Source organism: Sinocyclocheilus rhinocerous, unplaced genomic scaffold (assembly GCF_001515625.1).
Source record: "Sinocyclocheilus rhinocerous isolate Xijiao unplaced genomic scaffold, SAMN03320098_v1.1 scaffold89, whole genome shotgun sequence".
NCBI classification, from domain to species: Eukaryota; Metazoa; Chordata; class Actinopteri; order Cypriniformes; family Cyprinidae; genus Sinocyclocheilus; species Sinocyclocheilus rhinocerous.
In genome coordinates, this window is record NW_015653489.1 from 489,866 (window position 1) to 512,345 (window position 22,480).

At 35.3% G+C, this 22,480-nt stretch overlaps 1 protein-coding gene across 1 annotated transcript in view; it reads right to left on the reverse strand.

The window, feature by feature from the left end:
- LOC107716366 (sodium bicarbonate transporter-like protein 11) overlaps positions 1-17,933 on the reverse strand; it is a 31,375-nt gene extending 13,442 nt beyond the window's left edge. Inside the window, exons 1-12 of the mRNA XM_016522776.1 lie at positions 17,857-17,933; positions 12,411-12,461; positions 11,584-11,700; positions 11,004-11,047; positions 9,745-9,964; positions 9,490-9,571; positions 7,683-7,806; positions 7,267-7,470; positions 5,788-5,872; positions 5,565-5,690; positions 2,177-2,290; positions 188-410 (exon numbers count right to left, since the gene is read on the reverse strand). Of these exons, the coding sequence (XP_016378262.1) occupies positions 188-410; positions 2,177-2,290; positions 5,565-5,690; positions 5,788-5,872; positions 7,267-7,470; positions 7,683-7,806; positions 9,490-9,571; positions 9,745-9,964; positions 11,004-11,047; positions 11,584-11,700; positions 12,411-12,461; positions 17,857-17,896 (1,430 nt within the window). The 5' untranslated portion in view covers positions 17,897-17,933. The remainder of the gene's footprint in view (positions 1-187; positions 411-2,176; positions 2,291-5,564; positions 5,691-5,787; positions 5,873-7,266; positions 7,471-7,682; positions 7,807-9,489; positions 9,572-9,744; positions 9,965-11,003; positions 11,048-11,583; positions 11,701-12,410; positions 12,462-17,856) is intronic.
- Between the last annotated feature and the right edge of the window lie 4,547 nt (positions 17,934-22,480).

The following is a 22,480-nucleotide window of genomic DNA, read 5'->3' on the forward strand; positions in this document are numbered from 1 at the left end:
TTTTTTATTCAGTGGGGGAAGCAGGCTTCCACAGTAATATGACCATGATTAACTGTTTTATTTCCTCTCTGTGAAGCCAAGTCATTCTGTATTACTTGAAACCAATTTAGTTTAAATGAAGTATGTTAGATCAGATGACCAAGCATTAACAACTAATGCTGATTACAGTAAACCAGCCTATAATGACCTTCTCTTGATGAGGAAGAGGGCATAGCCCAGCCACAGTGTTCCCAGCATCAGCAGCAGGCAGAGAATAGGGCGCTCCCTGGTGCACAGAACCATTGTTGCAGGCAGTGAGATGCCTCCATTCTCTGTTCCGTTCACTCCCTGATGAAGTATCACACCCAGACCATGCAGTTCCTCTGTGCTTCCGTTGACTAGTGTAAGGCCATGATAATATTTATGAAATACTGAGAGAAAAGAGAGATATAGTGGACAGCAATTAAGTGAATCATAAATAAAAAAAAAAAATTCTAAAAAGACTAGTGCACCCAGAAACAACAAATCGGTCATAATTTCCAAATGCGGGTTTTCCAAATGCATTAGATTTTTCTGAAACCTAAAAAGAGATCTTAGGCAGAATGTTCATGCTGCTCTTTTCCATTCAATGAAAGTGAATGGAAACAGGGGCTCTTCTGAAGCAATAATAATACCAAAATTTAAGTTACCCTATTATAGGGGTGTGCAATAATTATCATCTGCGATAATATCATAATAGCTGTTTTAGCGATATGTGAGCTGACATTATGGAGTATGTCACTTTTGTTTGCAAAAAACAAACAAAAACACGTCTTGAGAGTCTAAAAGCATTTACTGTGTGATAAAGCATATCAGAATGCAGTTAATATGCCCCTATAATTTAAGATATGAAAGCAAAAATATCCCTGTATGGGTTTTTTGTTTTGTATATTTGTATGTATATTTACATAGTTAAGTAATATCACACAAACAACATTAGTGTGTGAGTGTGATTGCAAATGTGATATTAATTTTATACAACAGTTCAACAAACAAGAAGCTAATATTGAGTGAGTTACATTTTGGACACAATATTGTCTGTTTTTTTCTGTTTTTGACAATGAAAATAGCTCCAATCAAAGCCGGAGCAGAACAGTTGTGCGTCTAAGAGCGACACTGCGGTGTTTCGTTTCTGAATGAATCTGTTTATTAATTAATCATTAATCAAGTCAATGATTCAATGATCCATTCATAAAGTCAGCCAGTTGCTTCATTTCTAAATGAATCAGCCGTTTTGAACTAATCATTTGAATGAATGAATCAATTAATCATTAATTAAGACAGGGACGGTTTTAGTGTCATATTTATTTATTCATCACTGGCCTAAACCAGCCAAGATACCAACACAAAAACACACTCAGCAGAATATTGTTTAATTATCCCTATCGAAAAATCACAATATATATATATATTGTATATCATTTTTTACCAATTTCGCACATGTGTGACCCCTACCCTATTATTTGCTGAAAACAAGTCATACGGGTAACTTTTATGTTACTCTATGTATCTTTTTATTATTTTTGGAATTTAGCAGCCACAGTTTCGATTTACTATTACTGAATAGAGCTGGAAAAGAGCTGCTTGAACATTTTGCTTTAAACGACTCTTTTTATTTTCCATGGAATGGGATAAAATTACAGGTTTGGAATGCCATGATGGGGAGCACATGACAAATAAAAAAATTATTGGGTACAGTATTGTTTTAAAGGGATAGTTCACCAAAATTAAAATTAAAATTCTGTCATCATTTACTCATCCTCATGTCATTCTATATTTTGAGAAATGTGCCCATGTTATTTTTCTTTGTCGAAAACGGCTTGGTTACCAACATTCTATAAAATATCTTCTTTTGTGTTCCAAAGAACAAAGTACGTTGATTTAAACAACTTGAGGGCGAGTAAATGATGACAGAATTTTCATTTTTGGGTGAACTATCCCTTTAAACCACACCAAACGGAAATATCATCAACAATATTCTTACATCAAAATGCATCAAGACATTTACATTCTCTCCCCATTTCTTTCTCACTTAAACCTCCCTGTTGTTAAATCATCATTAATGATTTCTTTCTGAGATTTTACAAGCCTGCTCTAGTTTGGATATTAGTTTCAGCAACGCCTGTGGTCCTTTTACATGTCAGAGCTCTGAACTTACTCTTTATGGTGCCTTTCAAAGCGTCGCCCACAAAGGCAATGGAGATGAACAAAGCTATCACTTCTTCTGTGGAGCTGAGAGGACACATAGCACACAGTGAACAGCTCATCTTTACTTTTATCAAAGCAACAGAGCACAAACCAAGACATAACAACAAAATCAAGGCACGCCACAAACAGAGATTACCACACACACGACAGGACAGCACATTTTTTATGATGGATGTTTATGCTACAGAGAGAGGCCATAGCAGAGGAATCTGAGTTATATCAGAATGTGGTGTCTGCCTGAGGAGATTTCATACATCAGTAAAAGACAACTGGATTGTTACATTTTCTCAAGCAAATAAGTGAGGTGCATGTTTGTGTAAAACTCCACCACAATTCTAGGGTGTTATGGGTGGTTGTCAGCAAGTTGTTTCGGTGCTTTAAGCGGGCTTTAGCTTTGCTTTGCAATTACTAGGGTGTTCTAGGTGGTTGCTACCTGGTTACTAGCTGGTTGCATACTGACCGAAAACATTGAGAAATCATCCCCAAGTCTTTATAATATTCTGATCTCAAGATATCGTAAATCTGATTGCTTAGAAAAGTAATAGCATACTTCAACAATTCACATTTCTTGTGTTTTTATCATGTCTATAGTGCAAATGGTGCAGAACAAGTTTTGGGGTTTGTGATATGAACAATATAACATTGATATGTACATCAGGCATGTGATCAGTTAAGGACAAAAAAGAAGGAGAATATATAGTTTGTCATATATATATTTATAGCACTTCAGCTGTTTCAGGACACATTCTGTTGTTTTTACGGAACCCATTTAGATAATAAAAACAATGATAATAAATAATAATAATCATAATCATAATTCAAAATATTATTTTCTTTTATTAAATTATAAAATTTCAATAATGGTATTATACTGTAAAATAAAAATCTGTATTTAATGAAAATAATAATACTAATAATGGCAATACTCATTTTATTTTACACTGCAGTAAAATTACATTGTTTGCACTTTGATCTGAACGTAAACAATGTATCTGCGTACATACGTTATCTTTTGTGAACAAAAAGTATTCTCGTAGCTTTGTAAAATTACAGTTGAACCACTGATGTCACATGGATTATTTTAACGATCTCCTTGCTACGTTTCTGAGCCTTGATAGTGTTAGGATCCTTGCTGTCTATGCAGGGTCAGAGAGCTCTCAGATTTCATCAAAAATATCTTAATTTGCGTTCCGAAGATGAACGAAGGTCTTACGAGTTTGGAAAGACGAGGGTGAGTAATTAATGACAGAATTTTCATTTTTGGGTGAACCATTCCTTTAAATAAAGGTTCCGAAAGGGTGTTTTCAAAGCAATGTCATAGAAGAGCCATTTTTGGTTCCTCAAAGAACCTTTCAGAGATCAGTTCCCAGAGGAACCATATTTGTCTCAGAACACAGGCAAAGAAGCAGAAACAAGCAGATGGATATGTAAAATAATGTGATAATCAAACATTAAACAGCAGATAAATCAAAACTGCCTAACGTTACCATATGAAATGTCGACAGTCACAGGAAGTGGTTTAGGACTGAGAAGCTTAGGAGGTGTTGATGAAGTGATCCACTCCATCTATGTTTTGATAATCGACCTAAATCCCATCCAGACGTAGTCTTTGACAAAAACACGATTTTCTCAGCTTTTTTGTTCAACTTTTTTTTTTTTTTTATGAAACTTACCCACAATCAAATATTGATTTAAAAAAAAAAAAAAGAAAGCATGAAACTAGAATAAAATGGTTTGTTTTGTAAGCAGAGGCTCTAGTTCTTTGCTTTGACACACTGCATGTTCAGATATTCATACAGCAAAACATTCTGGGGCCCATGAAACTTCTGCAAATGATCAAAAATGCTGGCGGTGGCTGGCAACTTTAAAAATAAATAAATAAATAATGCTGACAGGGAAAGAGTTAGAAATCTGAAGAAGCTTTTTCCACTATAAAGAACCTTTTGTGCAATGGAAAGTTTAAATGGATGTGAAAGGTTATTGATTGAACCATCGATGCCAATGAAGAACCTTTATTTGTAAAACTTTTACATTCCACAAAATTTATTTATAGTGGAAAAGGTTCTTTGGATTGTTCAAATGTTTAACCGTCTGGGCGTCTTCAGTCACTTTTGACAGAAAATCATCGGATTGAGATGACACTTGGCGACACTTGGCTATGTGAGCACACAAAACAATCATGGACATGATTTGGATATGTTAAAGGGTCGAAAATTAAAAAAATAACACTTGGTACTGTAGCAGACAAAAATGACAGCAGAAAAAAATCTTAAAAAGGTATCTTAAAATCCCCTCAGAATTTTAAATAACCAAATATATTATTGAACAAAAATATACATTACATTTACATTGATTTTCCTGAGTTACATTTCAAGGTAGTGTGGTCACTTTTGACCACAACGCTACCAAGTGTAACGTCTCGGTTACGTATGTAACCCTCGTTCCCTGAAGGAGGGAACGGAGACGTCACGTCGGATGACCGACGAATTGGAATTGGGATCTCGCTTAGAGAGACCAATCCACTTCGAGTGTAAACTAAACGAGCCAATGCACATTGGCATGCGATTATTGCATCCAGCTGCTGCTGATCACAGCGTGAGTAGCATCTGCTGCCTACTTATACTCACGCTGTGATCAGCAGCAGCTGGATGCAATAATCGCATGCCAATGTGCATTGGCTCGTTTAGTTTACACTCGAAGTGGATTGGTCTCTCTAAGCGAGATCCCAATTCCAATTCGTCGGTCATCCGACGTGACGTCGAGAGTGACCGACTGAAAGGGAACCCAAAAATGAAGAGGCACAGAGAGTTAAGAAATGTTCACAAAAAGGAACCCAAAAAAAAAAAAAAAGCCTTTTGGAACCTTTATTTTTAAGAGTGTAGAACAAAAGGTTTTTTTATAGTGGAAAAAGGTCCTTTAGATTTTTTAAAATATTGTTCACACTAAGTAAAAAAAAATATTATTCTAGGAACTGTTCTCTGAAATGTTCTTTAGAGAACCAAAAATGGTTCTTCTATTTCATCACTGTGAAAACCACCTTTTGCCATCTTTATTTCTAAAATTGTACCAAGAAAAATGGAAAAATTAAAAAGAAATGCTTCTTTTGAGAACTGTTCCCTAGAAGGAACCCAAAGAGGAACCCAAAATAGTTCTATGGCATTAAAAAAAAACTTTTGGAACCTGTATATTCAAGAGTGTAGTTGGTGTGCTTCTGGTCCAAGGTGGTCCATCAGCTAGACCAAGATGGTCTACCAATGTAGTCCAGCTGATCATCCATCTAGGCCAGCTATAACCAGCTAACGACTATAAATGATTAACTTTATAATTTGAGCACAGACCTATCTCTCCTTGTGTGCTCTCGTCATTCAGAGAGCCGAACGCAATGGCCGGCAGCAGGATGGCGATGTAGAGGAAGATGGCTGTGGTGGTGTACTTCAGCAAAGATCTGTTAGCGTCCAGAATCCCTGGAGAGAGAAGCCACACAGCAGCAAACACCTCAGCCCGAGCAAACAGAGAGATTTCTGTTATTTCTAGTAAAAGTGAAGTCAACCAGAGACTCGCCATCTGTGAAGTCCGACAGGTACAACGGAAGCCTGCGGCACAGGTCTTCATAAATGCCACGACCTGCTCGGAGGAAATCTTTTACCTGGGCACAAAAGGATATTTGGAAGTGAAAAAATATGCTGATAATGTTTTTTGAATACATAAACACAGAGCTCATCAAATCCTAAGTGCATAAACATGTAAACCTTAACAAAAAAACGTGTTGTTGTAAAATATCACAAGATGGAAAATTGTTATTTATTTGTGATCCAGATGCCAGATCCAGAATGCGCTTGGAAATGTTCTATCTCTTATTATGCAGTAGGAAAAGAAATATAATGGAAAATCTGTTCTTGAATCTCTGAAATAATTACATTATAGGGGGAATGTGTGAATAATCCTAGTGACAGAATACAACGAACACTTACTACAAAGAGGATAAGCTGTGAAACGTGAAAATTGAGGCATTTTTCAAGAAACCAACCAATGGTTAGTAAAAGGAGATGCTTATTTATTTTTGAAAAAAGTCTTATGCTAATCAAGGCTGCATTTATTTGATCAAATATACAATAAAAAACATTGTGTGACATATTATTATAATTTAAAATTACTGTTTTCTATTTCAATATATTGTAAACTTATCGACGCTGCATTTTCAGCATCATTACTGCAGTATTCAGATAATCTCAAGAAGTTTTATGTTTTAACTGTTGGGTACAATTATGATGGTCAACATTTCTAAGGTGGAAGAGGAAAAAAAATCTGCCATTATGTCCCCACCAATGTCAAAATCAAACCTACCCCCATGAAGCACTGTATATGTCAAAAGAGAAACACATTCGGTGATTTATTAAGTGAACGTAACATTTTGAGAAAGAAACCGGATGTGTGTCAGTATATTCGGTTCGTGCATTTGGTCTTAAAGAGACAGCAGCCTATAAATACCTGCTGCTGTCTGCATCATTAATGCTAATCAAACAACAAAATACAGCTTTAACAAAGAGTAATCTGTATTTAATTTATACACTATTCTTATTTTACACTTATTAGATTTCTGTACCTGAATACTACTGTTACTGACTTTATTTGTAATGTTGTTATACTGTATTCATCTATGCTAGTAATTTGTGTATTTGCTATTATTTTATTACTGACTTTTCAGTTGTCTTTAATGATGTTTATGAACTTTAATATTTAGGCCAGTAGTTTTTGATGTGGTATCAAAGTACTTAAAGTGTTCTTTAAGTAATAAATGAAAAGCAATTTTTTTTTATTCGATAAATGATCCAATCCGAGACTCAAAAATGGTAAAATGATGAGTTTTGTGATGGGTTGCACCACTAGTGCAGCATAATGTGAGGGCGGTGTGTGTATATGTGAAGAGTGCAGCACTTCACGGCCCACAGAGAAAACCCAACATTAAGTTAACCGGCAGACTGAGCAGATAATTGGTTGGCCAAGTCATTTACATGCCCCGAGGCTCTCTTGGCTCCAGACCTTGAGTGGTTTGTTGCTGTGTGGGTCGGTCTCTTCCTCCAGCGAGGGCTTCTGGATGGCAGTGGAGAGCCGCTGCCTTTGAATCACCAGCTCCTGCTTGAAGTCCTCCTGGGTCTTCGTTTCCAGGAGTTTCTGTCTAAACGAGATGTCTGAGAACAAGGTGGCAAACGTGCGGCCGAGCTCTATGGCGGTCTTTGTGCTTTTCTGCAGGGTACGGAAGAGGAAAATTACAATAGAGGCTTAAATAGATCTGAGATGCTAAAAGTAACACTACAGATAAAAAAATAAAAAACCTGAAGACTTCAAGTGTAAAAATTGACACGGTTTGAAAGAATTGCAAATTAGCACACAGCAGTGATAATACAAATATGTGTTTTTGACACTCTAGGTGATGATAGGTGAAAGGAGCGGCTTACTGTGCGAGGCGGTGCCAGGATGAGGATAACGTAGCGAACCTCGCAGCAGTTCACACCCCAGTTCTGCGGCCGCTCCAGACGCGAAACACAGACGCAGCGTCTCTGAAGACTCTTCACGTTACAGCTGAATACAGAAGGGCACACACGTTTCATCAGACATATATATGATTAAATGTAAATAAATGATTAAATAGACAGATAGATAGGCTGGGCTGATCAGATTTGATATTTAGTTAATATCTGCATCAGCCAATAAATGTGCCTGCTTGATTGCTTCTAGGCATGCATTTTTTGTGTTCAAAGTAAAATTGTGTAAAATAAATAATTGTGTACATCTCAGTTGCTATTTCCTAACATAAATAGGGTGCATAATATAAACTGGCAGCAGAAAGTTTGTAAAAAGTTCAAATTCTCACCAAGGATGCATTTATTTGATCAAATATACAGAAATATAAAAACAGAAACAATGTGAAATATTATACAATTAAAAAAGCTGTTTTCTATGTGAATATAGTGTAAAATGTAATTTATTTCTGTGATCAAAGCTGAATTTTCAGCATCATTACTGCAGTCTTCAGTGTCACATGATCTTCAGAAATCATTCTAATATGCTGATTTGCTGCTCAAGAAACATTTCTGATTATTATCAATGTTGAAAACAGTTTTTGCTGCTTAATATTTTTGCTTTGGATGCTTTGATGAATAGAAATAGATATTTTTTTTTTACATTATAAATGTCTTTTCTGTCACTTTTGATTGATTTAATGGCATCCTTGCTGAATAAAAATATTAATAGCTTTTTTACAGAAATATAAAAACAGAAACAATGTGAAATATTATACAATTAAAAAAGCTGTTTTCTATGTGAATATAGTGTAAAATGTAATTTATTTCTGTGATCAAAGCTGAATTTTCAGCATCATTACTGCAGTCTTCAGTGTCACATGATCTTCAGAAATCATTCTAATATGCTGATTTGCTGCTCAAGAAACATTTCTGATTATTATCAATGTTGAAAACAGTTTTTGCTGCTTAATATTTTTGCTTTGGATGCTTTGATGAATAGAAATATATATATTTTTTTACATTATAAATGTCTTTTCTGTCACTTTTGATTGATTTAATGGCATCCTTGCTGAATAAAAATATTAATAGCTTTTTCATTTGTTTTTCTTTTTTCTTTTTTTGCACTTACCATAAACTTGTGAATGGTAATGCATCATAAATATATTAAGAAGCAAAAACTGTTTTCAACATTGATAAAAATAAGAAATGTTTCTTGACTGGAGTAATAATGCTGAAAATTCACATTTTCCATTACGGGAATAAATTACATTTTAAAATATATTCAAACAGAATCAGTTATTTTAAATTTTATCAATAATTCACAATATTACTATTTTTACTGTATTCTTTATATCTAATAAACCAGCCTTGGTGAGCATAAGATAATGCTTATTAAAAAGCATTTTAAAAAAAACGTAATTATTGCAAACTTTTGTAAATTTGCAAATAAAAATGTACATTTACTGTATATGCACAAAGTGCAATTATTATTTTAATGGTATCACCATAAAGATACATAAAAGTATGTAAATGCTTTAACATTGCACTATATGCATGTATATTATAGGCTTAAAATGTAACTCCAGGATCCCTGGTCATAAAGAGATATTCGATATTTACAGTATGCTCTACTGGAAAAAAACATACAGGTGGACTACATATGGCTATGGTTCAAAAATAGACTTAGATATATATGTATGTATTTTAAGTGCTTAATTATTGATGTTTAAGGTCTACATACAGCACACAGAGCCAGGACTGCTGGTAGCGAACTCCAGTGGCTGTCGCTGTCACTCCCTGAATGGTCTCGGTCAACAAGTGAACTTCAACAGAGAGAGAGAGAGAGAGAATACAGTAAAACACATTCCCTTTTTTTTAGTTTTTTAAAGACAGCGGGTCTTCCATTAAGCTCATCCTCTGAGGGTTTGCCCTGGATTTCTGGACTGCTAGACTATAGATGACCTGTGGCCCTTGGGGCAGACGGCCCGCTGCTCACCGTTGGCCTCCTGTCCTCCGGCGTCTGTGAACAGAGCACTCATGACCTCCTCCGCATTGCAGCTGCCCTGGCCGTCCGTGGCCACATGCTCCAGCATTCTGCGCAGCACTTCATCCAGGGAGGACGCCCTCTCGTCCAGCAGGATGCTGGCCTGGGCCAAAAACCCATCCAGATCCCGGTGAGCTCTCACCTCCTCCTGGAAATCCACCAGCTTCACATACTGCAGCAAGAAAGAAGAGCTCTAAAGGGGTTGCTTGGCAACGAAGCCTGTTTATCAATGATTCTTTGAATCTGGTTCTTTTTAATCAAGCATTTAAACCAATTCTCAAAGCATTTGCATTACATTTACACATAGTTTTATTCAAAGCGAACCCGTTGGCATTGCTCACAGAATCAAAGTAGTGTATTTGTATGTTTGTAACATTACTAGATATTTATTTTACTGGACCACTGAGTGATTCTGAATCAGTGAATCAATTTTTTTTTAAACAAAACTTGCCCAAACAAACCAATTAACTGAAATAAATGACCCATTATTAATGGTATTGTTTGTGGCTTGCATATTGAATATGCAAAGCTATAAACACGTGCAATACAACATTATAATATTATATTAATTAATATAATTGTTTTAAAATACTAAGATCATTTAAAATAACTGGAATTGTTCATTTTTAGTAAAATAATATTTTTAATCAAAAAGTTATTTTTATTGTAAAACATTTTTTTATACTACACTACACTTTTTAACACAACCAATCAGAAGTTTGGAATAAGTAGGATTTTTAATGTTTTTTAAAAGAAGTCTCTTCTGCTGTGTTTACTTAATCAAAAATACAGTAAAAACTTTAATATTGTGCATATTAGAATGATTTATGAAGGATCATGTGACACTGAAGACTGGACTAATGATGCTAAAAATTCAGCTTTACCATCATAAATAGCTGAAATTTTAAAATATATTTAAATAGAAAAGTTATTTTAATCTTTTTAATAATCAAAGTTATTGTAATATTATTCTACATTATTACTGTTTTTTATTGTATTATTGCACGCATCCTTGATGAGCATATAAGACTTCTTTCAAAAACAGTAAAAAATCGTAATTAGAAGTGTACATTTATAATGTTTATGAATTCCATCTCATAACTTTAGACCATAAAAATGAGAGAAATGCACGACTGAGGAAGCCCAGCCATAAATGCATCAATTAAACAACGGATGTAAATGATGAAAGAGCCTTAGTAAGAAAGGCTTACTCTTCTTGATGTATGCAGAAGGCCAAATCCTGAAGCATCAGCGTCTATTCATAGGAGGAAAAGAGGGGAAAAAGTGATAAATTGTTAAAACCCTTGTGCTGTTACATGGATGCATGAGTTTGAAGGACAGACCACTGAGCCAGGCCTCCCAGAAGATGCGTTTTCCTTCATTATCTCGGAGCCCTCTGTATTATGTCTCGCTGGTTATAAATAGTCAAAGAGTCTCCAAGTCTGCACGTTAGAAGTGCATTGTGCTCCCTGAACCCTGACACCGCAGTCACTTAGGAATAAGACCTGGCACAGCCTGCTTCCCCAGTGCTGTAAACACATCAGTCCAAACATGAAAACAATACTGATTGTTTTTAAGGCCCGAAGTGAACACAGAGAATTTCTGCTGCAGACGGATGAGACTGCCGGGATTCGTCTATACCTCGGGCAACAATCACAATGATTTTTTGAGATTTTTGAAGTACTCTCAAAGAGAATCTCATCTGAGCCACCCACCCACACACACACACACACAAACATGCACATCACACACAGATCCAAAGCAGCACTCAGATGCATCACACGCTCTGACCTGAGATGCTCGGCTGAACGTTCGTCTCGTAGTGACTTCTGTCCGGCGGGACGGCGAGCGTGTCTCGTTTCCTCCGGCTCTCTTCTCCGCTGTCCTCTGTTTCGGCGTCTCGCAGCTCTGAGACATCAACATGTCACAATAGAGCTCCTTAAGTAGGTCTTTCTTAGCTTTAAGATGATTATTATAATCTCATTTCCCTGCCTAACTGGGTCTGACGTGACCTTTTGCAGCTGGTAGATGAAATATAGCACCGTGCATTTATATATGGAGGCTGAGAGGTGTTCACTTCCTGTTCAATGAATCATGCTCGTTTTCATCTCGAGCGTAGAAATATTTATTTAACGCTATTTATGGCTTGACTGCAGATGCATCACCCCTCAAAAAATATATGCACCATCTGTTAAAGCTACACAATGCACCCATGGCCTCATAAAAGAAAAACCTGCACAAAACCAGGCACACAGAGCAATATAACCATAGCCGTCCCAATAAATTATTTCATTGCATGGAAGAGTATAATCATGACATGAGCTAAACTACATGAGGAATAAACTGAGGTTGCAGCTGTTGGGGTGATGCGCTGTGAAGTCAGTTTACTCGCCGTCTGCAGTTTTGATGCTATTTACTGTGTATTACGGTGAATTTGAGATGGTTATATTTAATAAATTCACAATCATATGATCAAGACGTTTCCTCTTACAGTATTTCACACGTCGGATTTCACCCTCAGCCTTCGTAAACCTGTTTTGTTTGTCTGCCAGTTAACAGAGAGCTCGCTAACTGAACTTGGCATGGTAAATCTTATTTAAATAATGTTTGGTTCTCACCCATCCTTTGGAACGGGTGGCCATTTCTTGTCTGTCCAGGTGATGAAGCGTCTGTGGAAGAAACGGGTCTCAATTGATCAACTAAACATTGTCATGCAAATGCATTTCTACATATATTTCAAGGTGTGTAAATGTGAAATTAATTTCAGTAGTCAGAAGAGGAATTACGACAACGTCAAATTTAAAATAAAGGAGTAAAAATTACTGGGCTGGTACTACTATGGTTTTTGGACATGTACTATGATGCTATCATGGTTTTACTTGATGGCGGATCTCACAAAAGACGTCAAGAGTTTTTCTAGGTTATATAACCCTAAAATCAAAGAAAAAAATTTAAAGTTGGCATGAAACAGAAATTATGATGGTCCTTTCTTGCCTATTATAGCATATGTACAACGGAAACGGCAGATTTTGTCAGTTTATTGGATCATTGTTGTTTGCTAATTACTAATTACTAATTGTGAAGATCTCATGAGTGACAGGTTGCTGGATGATGCTGATGAAAAATTACAAGGATACAAAATAATAATAAAAATATGTACATGGATGAATCATTTATAACGAACACTGGAATATTTAATTAAAAATAATTATTTTGATTTCATGTGGCCTTTAAACCTATTTTTAAAATCTTTATGATTTCTTTCTTTATACATACACTACCGTTCAAAAGTTTGGGATCAGTAAGACTTGTAATGTTTTTTAAAGAAGTCTCTTATGCTCATCAAGGCTGCATTTATTTGATCAAAGATACGGGGAAAAAAACAGTAATAATGCAAAATGTTATTACAATATAAAATAATGGTTTCTATTTTAATATCCTTTAAAATATAATTTACGAATAAAAGTTTTAATTTCTTTCAAAAAAGAAAGAATAAAAATTTACTGACCCCAAACTTTTGAACGGTAGTGTATTTTGTTTGAAAATATTTCTATTTGAAATAAACGTTTTTTTTTTTTTACTTTTTATTCATCAAAGAATCCTGAAAAAAAGTATCACAGGTTCCAAAAAAATATGAAGCAGCAACAGTTTCCAGCACTGATAATAAATCAGCATATTAGAATGATTTCTGAAGATCATGTGACACTTTATACTGGAGTAATGATGCTGGAAATACAGCTTTGCATCACAGCAATAAATAGATTTTAATGTATATTAAAATAGAAAAACGTTATTTTACATCGTAATAATATTTCACAATATTACATTTTTCCCTGTATTTTTGATCAAATAAATGCAGCCTTAATGAGCATAAGAAACTACTTTAAAAAACATTAAACATTTTCTGATCCCCACTAACTGAACGATAGTGTATATTCTTTGCATTTACTTAATTATTATTTATTACTTTATTACAACAATTGTTTTATTGTATTATAGTAATTATAATCTAAATCACTTTTGAAGGAATTAAAAAAACAAAACAAAAAGGCACTTGTATGCTTTACAGGAATGAAAATGTGAGGAGGAAATTCCATGCAACTACTTCTACTGTAAGTAGATGAATAATAAATGAACAGTTGCAATGAGCATTATTATGGCACTGAAGAGAGGCAATAGAGTGTAGAGCAGTCATGAGCCACTATGAATTCAGGATCCTGACTTTTACCCTAACACTTATTCCAGGCCCTCAAAGAGACTGGGATTTCATGGAAATTTCCCATCATTGAAATTCATCCAATTTACCCCAGCCCTCATAGCGTCATGCATGGAAGGCTTACGGCCACATATTTTCTTCAGGGTGGATGGGATAAAGAGGTCATTCTCTGCACAAAAATGGTATCACGGGCTGTAGGATATTCTTAGCACATGGTGTTTCTATCTCCAATGACCGCGGCTTCACCATCATCCCGCCATCTTTAATTTAGCAGACGACTTGCTTTGTTCTAACAGTCCTCACATTAGACGCTTTGAGCCTCAGGGCAGCTCGCAACCCTGCAGGCTTGGACAAATGGATTCGGTTATATCTTTGTGACAAATTATCATCTGTTGTACAGGAACGCTTGCTAAATAATAAATAAATTATTAGGTCGTCTGCAAAACCGGGGATTTTCTTTCGAGAACGCTTTGAGGAAATCCCTCCCTGCTGGACTGGTTCGCCCCACAATCTGGTCATGTGACACCTGGGATTAGAGGAACGATTGTCATTTCTGTTCTCACTTCAGGACCCCATCAGCCCTCGGGCCACACGAGTCCTGTAATGGCTGGACATCCAGGCTGTGTGCGACAAAACGGTCTCTGAGAGTCCTTAATAGATGCCTTAAAGCGATGTTCTGTGCTTAAGCTCTAGAGACAGCATCTGCAGCAAGCAGCCAAAGAAAATAATAACGCAATATCACAAGAGAAAGAGTCTGTTATGACCGTATTAGGCCGTAGGCACGAGGCTAATCACAGCTAATCACTCTCGCAAGTGTGAAATTGCATTTGATATGCAAAGACTGAACAAGCAAATGTGTAAAAAGTAAGGAAAAGCCGAGGAGCGTCTCAAAGACTGTTTGTGAGTGGATCTAGTACTGCTAGCTATGCTGTAGCTTGACCCATACCTCTATATCACGTTATTCATCCACTTTACAACTAGACACGCTCTGTTCTTTTTAAATAAGTCTCTTCTGCTCACCAGGCCTGCATTTATTTGATCCAAAGTACAGCAAAAACAGTAACATTCTGAAATATCTTACTATTTAAAATAACTGTTTTCAGAGTATATTTTAAAATGTCCATTATTCATGTGATTTCAAAGCTGAATTTTCAGAATCATTACTCCAGCCACACGATCCTTCAGAAATCATTCTAATATTCTGCTTTGCTGCTCAAAAAACATGTATTATTATTATTAAGTTGAAAACAGCTAAAATAGAATTTTTTCAGGTTTCTTTGATGAAAAGGAAGTTCAGAAGGACAGCATTTATCTGAAATAGAAATCTTTTGTAACATTATAAATGTCTTTATCATCACTTTTACTTACAAATTGTAGTCCCCTACTAATTACGAATTGCATGACGCAGTTAGTAACATAATCTGGTTTATATATATATTAGATAATGTAGTCTGACTATTTTTTGATTACTTTTAGAGTACTTTTAAGTTAACTCGCTCATCACATAGACGTGAATGGGATTATTGTGTACCATATTAATGAAAAACAACAAATAGCACAAAGAGAATGAAAATATATTCCATTCTTTGTTACCAACATCATGGAATGCATGAAGCATTACATTACAGCAGGGTTTCCCAAACTGTATATAAGTGATAGGATCAATTAGAAAGCATATTTAAAAAATAAATAAATAAATAAAATAAGAATGGGAGTAAAACAATAAATTATGAATGTATGAATAATATGCAATAAAGTATACAAGTATGAATAAATATGCAATGAATCCATCAAAAAGTAACTTTAATCTAATTATAAGCATTGTAAAATAATATAATCTAATTACAAGTACTTGATTTTTGGAATCAGATTACATGTAATCAGTTACTACACTGTTTTTGTTTCGTCAAGTTTCATTTCTGAATAAATCAGCGTTTTTTAATGAATCAGTTGAATCAATGAATCAAATGACTCGCCCACAAGGACAGTCACTACCTAAATGTGGTGGCGTATCAGTTGTTAACTTGCAGAAAGAGTTACTAAAAAAATCACAATAATAATGCACAGACTGTGTCAGTCTGTCTGGAACGAGCAAACACAGTCAACGGAGATGATAAAAACAGTGTTGTTATCATCAGCACACTTGTAACAGCACTCAGCTAATCAAACTCCACAACAACTTTAAATCTGATAATGTTCTCATTGCCGTCATGTAAAGCTGAATGAATCAAATGACTCGCCCACAAGGACAGTCACTACCTAAATGTGGTGGTGTATCAGTTGTTAACTTGCAGAAAGAGTTCTTTCTGAAAAAAAATCACAATAATAATGCACAGACTGTGTCAGTCTGTCTAGAACGAGCAAACACAGTCAGCGGAGATGATAAAAACAGTGTTGTTATCATCTTTCAGCACACTTGTAACAGCACTCAGCTAATCAAACTCCACAACATCTTTAAATCTGATAATGTTCTCATTGCCGTCATGTAAAGCTTGTAAACATATTTTGCTGACTATGCCAAACACATGATCTTTCTCTGCCGCTTGCCTCACTAGACTTCCTGTTCGCAGGCTCGCTGACTTCCTGTTGCTGACTGTGCTGTCCTGTGCTGCTGACAGAAATAATAGTTCCATGAAAAGGTCTGTACCTTTCGCAGGAACTACAGTAAATTGGAACTGACCCTAAAATAGTTGGGCTGTTCCTTAAGGACGGACGGACTGAATATATTCAATTATATATGGATGATTCTTCAGTGAAGAGAGCTTTTCTTTTTATAATAATAATTATATATAATAAATAATTACATGTATATCCCTGTTGTCTGTCATGTCAAAGAGTCCTTTAGCTGAAAAAAGGTGATTCAATCAGCAGGAGTCAATGAAGCTTGATGTGAGAGATTTATTCTGGCAATCTCATTCCTTTTTTTTTTTTTTATTAATTCAGGATTTGTTAGTGATTTCGGTGCATATACAGATCATGAGATTTGCTTTGCATCTGAAAATGTTTTATTACCAGCTGAATCCTGTGCCTGACTCATTCTTACACCAGTTTACATCCAATTTTGCACAGCAATGAACTGAATAGTATACGTAACATGAGTATTGGCTAAAAACTTCTTAGAATTCTTAAAGATCTTAGAAAATAATCCTCTTAGAGAGAAAAAAAAATGGTTACACTTTATTTCGATAGTCCACTTTAGACATTCTATTAACTATACGTAACTTTGTAACTACATGTCAACTAATTCTCATTAATTTGCATCTACATGTCTACTAACTCTCAGAGTAGACAGGGTAGGTTTAGGGTTAGTAGAATGTTGACAAAGAAAGTGTTAGAAGATATTAAGCAGACAGTCTACTAATACTCTACTAACTGCTAGTTGACATGTAGTTGCAAAGTTACTTACTGTTAATAGAATGTCTAAAGTGGACTATCGAAATAAAGTGTTACCAAAAAAATTCCCATCTCAGTATTACTCAAAATTTCCAAGCGTTATGTTACTGTCTGTAACTGTGACTTTTCTTATTTTATTTTTATTTTTTTCTAAATGCTTATCATCACTGTACCATATGCAGTGTTGATTCTCACATAATAGGAATCAATGATAATGCACAATCCTTCAAAACTGATAAGATTAAAAAGAGAAGCATTTCTCTTGCCTGGTAATTTTCCAGCCTAAGCAAATTCAGACAGAACAAATGATTTGACAAATTACCCATGAGACAAACTAATCCATAAGTGAGCACAACTCTTTCCACTTACAGGTCTCCATCCCCGCTGAGCATGACTATCCAGCATCCAATCAAGTCTGTATGTTTCCAGAGTTGACAAAACACAGCTCAACTTACCGGCCGGCACAAAATGAAGCACTTCTTTGCTTTCCATCATTTTCCTCAGAAGTGTAGCCGATCAACCCATCACAAAGTTTACTGCTCAAGTAAATGCTAACCAGCCATTTAAATGTAAAGTAGCAAGCTCATTGGCTGTGTATGCAACATGAACCAATCAGCTTGTGCCAAATTGTTTAACGCTGTGAATATCATCAGTTACATTAATACCCGTCAGCCTGCACCATCTAGAGTTTCATGACTGAACTATACACACACACATCGGCTCTTATATATATATGATTAAGTTTTGTCTTTTAATATACTTTAAAACATAATTTATTGCTGTGATCGAAGCTGAATTTTTTTAGCATCATTACTCCAGTCTTTAGTGTCACATGATCCTTTAGAAATAATTCTACGCTGATTTATTAAAAGTGTTGGAAACAGTTTTTGCTTCTTAATAATTTTTGGAACCTGTGACACTTTTTCAGGATTCTTTGATGAATAAAAAATTCAAAAGAACATAATTTAATCAAAATATATTTTATAACAATATAAGGCTTTTTTTTAATCAATATTACTGATAACATTACATTCAGCAATGTATCTTGCTGAATAAAAGTATTAATTTCTTTAAAAAAACACAATTTCCAGAAAGATTTACACAGAATAAGATATTTAGTCCAAATTGAGCCCTGCACTGGGTCTGCCTGGAGAATACTTGAAACATCTGACTATTTACTAACTTTCATGAATTAAACAATTTCTTTCCACCAAGTAGACTTAAATGTGAGAGCTGATATGAATTTGAAATAACGCAGAATAAGTGGTGGCAAGGTGGAAGGATAATTAAAATTTGCAGTCAATATCATGCTACCAGTCCATTGAGAAATTAACCTGGCATCACATCCCTAATCTGCTCAATTTGGCAAATTTATACAAAGCACCTCTTGAATAACTGAAGAATATCCTCTTTAATAATATTCACAGTGAGCAATAATGACTGCAGAGTGAAAACTGCACATTTGGAGTAACAAATACTGTAAAGATTTGACAAAATCAGATGATAAACTAGCAAAAATGAATTTAGTTTCGACTTGCCATCAACTTTTTTCATGTAATATTTTGAGTAAAGTACAGAAAGTTTACTGAATCAGAATATACTGAATTAAGAGCATAAAATAATATGAAGCAAATGACAGTATATGCAACACTTCTTTTATAAAACTGTTATTCTTTCACAACTTACACAAATAAATAAATAAATCCTTGATGTTCACCCCTCCCTCTTTCATTCCTTCATGGGTGCTTTCCATTGAATTCCTTTAGAATAATGTAATCATTCATGGCATACCTGCTAATTATTTTTGTAGAGGTTAGATGCCTTGTAAACCTTTATTTTCTCATCTAAACTTACATCAAAGAGGTGCTTTCACATAACACCTCCGGCGCTCTGTTAAACGTTAGTGAGTCCTAAGCAGATTGAACGCCACTACAATTATGCCAGAAAAACATGCGGCATGGCAGTAAAAGTTGTTGGTGGGCATGTTAAATGTACAGGCCTCAGGTATGCAGCGTCGCAGTGAGTTACGCCTCTGGCTGCTGCTAGGGGGCGACACACAGCAGCATTATTACAGGATTCATAATTATATGACTCAAACACCACCTCAACCAACAATTATCACATTACTTCAAGTCATACTGCAAGTGTTTTGTTAAATAACAGGGTTGCATACATACATGCATTATTAAACTTGTGTACTGGATCATTTCTATAGAAAATAAACTCTTTAGAATATTCCATTTGTTCACTAACAATGTATATACGTGCATGCTCGAGAGTTTTTCCTTAAAGTTATTTTCACCATGGTGACATTTAACCACATCTCAAATGATGTATTGTGCAAAACGAATAGTTCACCCAAAAATGAAAATTTGCTGAACTTTTTCTCACCTTCAGGCCATTCAAGATGTAGATTTGTTTGTTTGTCATTAGATTTGGAGAAATGTAGCATTACATTTAGCATTAACCAATGGATGCTCTGCAGTGAATGGGTGCCGTCAGAATGAGAGTCCAAACAGCTGATAAAAACATCACAATAATCCACAAGTAATCCACACCACTCCAGTCCATCAGTTAAGAGCTTGAGAAGACAAGAGTTGTGTGTTTGTAGGAAACAAACCCATCATTAAAGTGTTTTAACTTCAAATCGTTGCTAATTGCTAAAATACGAGTCCATAATCCATAATATTGCTTTCTCCAGTGGTTTTGTCTGAATCAGGAGAGAAATATGCACAGATCAAGCACGGTGTACAAGTAAAAACAGTCCAAAACAGCTCTAAACAAATATGTGGGTGGATTTTGATGTGAGAGACAACAGAAGATTAACTTTTTCATTGGAGGAAACGTTATTATGGATTATTGTAGCCAGAAGAAAGGGTTTAAATTCTTAAATGGATTTCTTTCTTACAAACATGCATCTTTTCCCCTCACAAGATGTTAACTGATGGACTGGAGTGGTGTGGATTATTGTGATGTTTCTATCAGCTGTTTGGACTCATTTTGACGGCACCCATTCACTGCCAGCTCTTACGCATTTGGGATGACACGCGCTTATAGACTCTGCCTCACAATCTCACGCTTCCCGACTAAATCTCATGCCAAGTAACAAGACATTGCAAAATAAATAGCTAAATCTGCTCATAAGGTCTTCAGACCAGCACTGGACTTGAGAAATAAGAAATCTGACTGGTAATATTAACTGCATTATTAGCAAACCAGCATATATGGCAGGTAAAATGAAAAGGGAGAGTTCCTAAAAAGTGCTAGTGTTCTAGTGCAACACTAGGCCCAAGTATTTGGGTAATTTGCATTATTTCATTCAAAATGAAGTGTTGGAACCTCAAATATTTGTATTAAATCCATGTCATCAATATCTCACTCCAGCCAGGCAAAAAAAGGGTGGCATCTCAAATATCAGTCCAGTGTTAATTTAAAATGAAAATGAAGAAAATATCATAAAAGTGGAAATAAAGTGCTCACTGATTATGCTATTATTGCATGCTGTTTTTATAATGTATAACATTAAAGGGGTCATATGATGCGATTTCAATTTTTCCTTTCTCTTTGGAGTGTTACAAGCTCTTGGTGCATAAAGAAGGTGCAAATAGTATAGACTATCTGCCAGTATTTGCATTTAGTGTAAATATAATCTGTCACTATTTGCAATTAGCCTAGTGTAAATAGCCTTTATGTCATGATTCACACATCAGATGTGCCATATTTCATCTTATAATTTAACATTAATTCATATTTTTTAAAAAGATTTTCAAAGTCTGTGTCTGTGGAAGGTTCAAAAACATATGAAGAATAACTTCTAAGACATCAGCCAGAAGTTGAAGAGTCCTCTATGTGATTATAGAGTTTCTGTCTGTTTTAGTGAATGTCAACAGTGCCCTCTACTGATGTAGAGCCAAAGGATCATCGAAGTAACATTAATCCAGACTGATTTTAATTTACAGCAGTGGTTTTCACTCCTCTGGACCCTCAGCACTGCACATTTTCTATCTCTTCCTAACACAGATCAGATCATCAGCTCATTAGCAGAGATTAACATACAAATGTGCAGTGCTGTGAAGACCAATGCTGGCCCGAGAGCCAGAATAGACTCTGAAAAACACACTGTAGTGTACGCAGTTTTGGGCACTCAAACGCTTCTTGAGTTAAGAGTTTAGAGAAGAAAAATAAAAGGCATCACACATGAAAGACAATTATTACCATTCGAGATCATCTGCATTTATAACACAAACTCTATGTTTAAACTGATCATTGTCCAGTCCTGCTCCTGAAGGGCCACTTTTTTTTAATTGCTAATTCTGTTTTGTAAATTGCAATGCCTGCAAAGGCTTATGGGTGAGTGGACAACGCGAAGGATGATGTAAAAAAAATTATGAATGAAAAAAAAAAAAAGAAAATTAATGAATGAAGCCGTCAAATTGGGAAGCAACCAAAGATTCTCCTAAATGGAAAGATACAGCCTTCACGGCTGGTGAACTATGTGCTTTTTAAAATCATTACAAATGATGTCGAAATTTGAAAATGAATGACTCTTTTGATCTGTTTTTGTTAGTGAATCAATGTTAGTGATTAGTGACAGTTCAATATGAAATCAGTTGAAATCATCCAGTCATCTCATACCATTGACGTGAATGTTCAATTTATCAGTATATATTGTAATAAATATTTGAGAAATTATTGTTGTATCTGATTGTATTAGTCTATATAGAGTGATGTTCAATGTAAAAAGAGCAAATAGGAGAAGCAGTTGAACACAACAAAGTTAAAGAGGGTAAACTTTATCATTCAACTGAACTGTGCACATGTGTTTTTAAACACTTCGCCTCCTTATGTTAAACTCTCAGGTATATCAATGGTGTGACCTATTTCAGATGTGGCAGAAATTACTACAACAGTAGATACATACACATGTTTAATTGTTTGATCAAAATTATTGCTAGGGACATTTCAGTGGTCGCTGGATATTGGTAGGGACATGTCATAGCATCTCTACTAAACTCTATGCTCTTGTCTATATTACTCTGTTTTTGAGTATCTGGTTGTCTGTTTTTGATGCCCGTCACA